The following is a 2,199-nucleotide window of genomic DNA, read 5'->3' as shown; positions in this document are numbered from 1 at the left end:
TTATTTTTTGATAAATAATTCGTTCTTATTGCGAAATGGGAGCACTATTTATCAATCTGTAATAAAAGACGTGAGGAAATTCTGTCTTTTTTAAAAATTGTACATTACATTGTGCTCCTCTGAGCGCCATAGTAGAAAAATCAGTCACAAAAACCATATGATCAAGGACCCGGACCGAAACGAAATAATTGTTCCGTTCCGGTTTCGGCCTAAGGCAAAATTTAAAATTTCGGTTCCGTTACTGTTCCGGTTTAGAAAATAATTTCCAATTCGGTTCCGTTCCGGTTCCGGTTTTTTTCGGTTTATTTCGGTTCCAAAATTGATATATACTCTAATTAGAAATCTCACTATCTTTTTTCATGCTCGTATTATAAAAGATAAAAGATGCGTAAACTATCCACTGCTTCATACGGTACTTCGGCTGGTTGCATGGTAGGAGGTAGGAGTGTAGGAAGACTAGCAACCCCACACAAGGATTGAAATTCAGGTAACATTAAATGAAACAACATTGCAATAAAGACTTCCATACAAAAATCAATTTAATCGTTGTATTTTTGAAAAGTAATTTGTCAATTAACTTTCTGACTTTAGCTCTTTTCTCGTCTTTCCGTTTTCATTAAGGTCCACAACTTCCTCAATTCCTCTTCTTTCACTCTTATTTCCGTTTAAACATTGTTCTTCCTGGTTCATGTTTTCACCATCTTTTGAGGAGTTGCTTTTGTCCAACATTTCAATTTCAAATGTTTCTTTGTTGGTTCGAGAAACTAAAATAATTCAACTTTTCTTCAAGAATTTAAAAATAGTGTATAAACGTGCGGTGTTTGTTCTTTTCGATTGAAAAGTCGGTTGGTCCTCACAAATAATTGTTCCTCTAAAATTTTTTTCTTTAATATTTGACCTTGAAGGCGGCAACAAAAATTTGAGTCCTGAGAATAACCTCTCAACACTAACTTGAGTTGCCGGTACGCTTAATAATACTTGAACAAGCATGTATTACTCGGGATTAAGCTCTTTCTTTTTCTTCCAGAAATCAAAAATTGTTTAATTTTTCCCTAAGCGTATGCGGCTTTGTTCCACTTTATAGGAATTTAAAATATTTTCAATTTTGTTAAGGGCTACAAATGATCCTTGTGAAGAAAATTCGTGCTGATTAATTTCTTTTAAAAATTTTTGCTGTGAATCTTTATGTCTCAAAAAGAGTTCCATTTCATCGCTTGGTGAATTAGATGATTCAGTTTCCCTATCGTGTCGGTCAAAATCATATTTAGAACTAGAAGAATTGCACTCTTTGAAGAATAACAGTTTAGTCCATAACGACTTTAAATGTGCTTTTGCTCTTTCTACTTGATTGTAGTCTAAAACTACCTTATACCGAGGGTCCAAAAATGTCCTAGCAAGGATTATTTTTAATTTTCCTGTAAAATGTACAGTAATTTCTTTCAAACGTTACAAGCAGAACCGAAAAAAACACCGAAAAAACCGAAATAAAATATTTCGGTTGCGGTTCAGCACCTAACAGTGTCTTAATATCAAATATGAGTTCCGTTCCGGTTCCAGTTCAAAAAACACCTGTTCCGTTCCGGTTTTGGGTCCAGGTCGGTTCGGGTCCGGGTCCCTGCATATGATCATACACGGTTCCTCCGGAATGAAAAACAAGCATTAGATTAAGAATCATCAGCACTGAAGAAATTCTTGTAGAGTCCTTTAGCTTTCTCCTGCTGACATCGTTTAAGCCATCGCATGTGTGAAATTGCGATCCGTTGTGATGCAGTTATTTTTTATTCAGCCCATGATAACATATTTCAGTGGTCTCATTCTAGTGCAAATTGGCTCGCAGAAGATAACGGGACGCATCCATAAAACATCGGAATATTACGGGCGCTCATAAACAGTGATTTGAGGGCGGGCGCCATTACGCGCTTCACAACTCATCAAATATTCATCAAACAATCATCATTCGGCCATCAAGCGCAACATGGCGGCGCTCGCCTGGGACATGCCGAACTGTTATGAACCCCGCTTAAATATTTATGCCTGAATAGAGATACCTTTTAAATTTGCTGCCGTTTCGTCAACGTGAAAATCGGCTCAAGAAAGACAAAAATCAACCACACGAGAAGCTGAGTGATCGTTTGCTATTCCAACCCATCAAAACTGGCGCTATACTTAAAAGTATTTTTTTAATCGTTTTTTATTGTT

At 36.5% G+C, this 2,199-nt stretch overlaps 1 protein-coding gene across 1 annotated transcript in view; it reads left to right on the top strand.

Moving 5' to 3' along the window:
- The first annotated feature begins 384 nt into the window (after positions 1-384).
- The window catches only part of LOC125504582 (trypsin-1-like), a 3,250-nt gene continuing 1,435 nt past the window's right edge, over positions 385-2,199 (top strand). The window contains exon 1 of the mRNA XM_048666791.1: positions 385-439. Coding sequence (XP_048522748.1) covers positions 385-439 — 55 coding nt within the window. The remainder of the gene's footprint in view (positions 440-2,199) is intronic.

This window comes from Dendroctonus ponderosae, unplaced genomic scaffold (assembly GCF_020466585.1).
Source record: "Dendroctonus ponderosae isolate FM_Combo_2020 unplaced genomic scaffold, Dpon_F_20191213v2 Dpon_F_20191213_5, whole genome shotgun sequence".
Taxonomy (NCBI): domain Eukaryota; kingdom Metazoa; phylum Arthropoda; class Insecta; order Coleoptera; family Curculionidae; genus Dendroctonus; species Dendroctonus ponderosae.
This window is presented reverse-complemented; position numbering and strand designations above follow the sequence as displayed.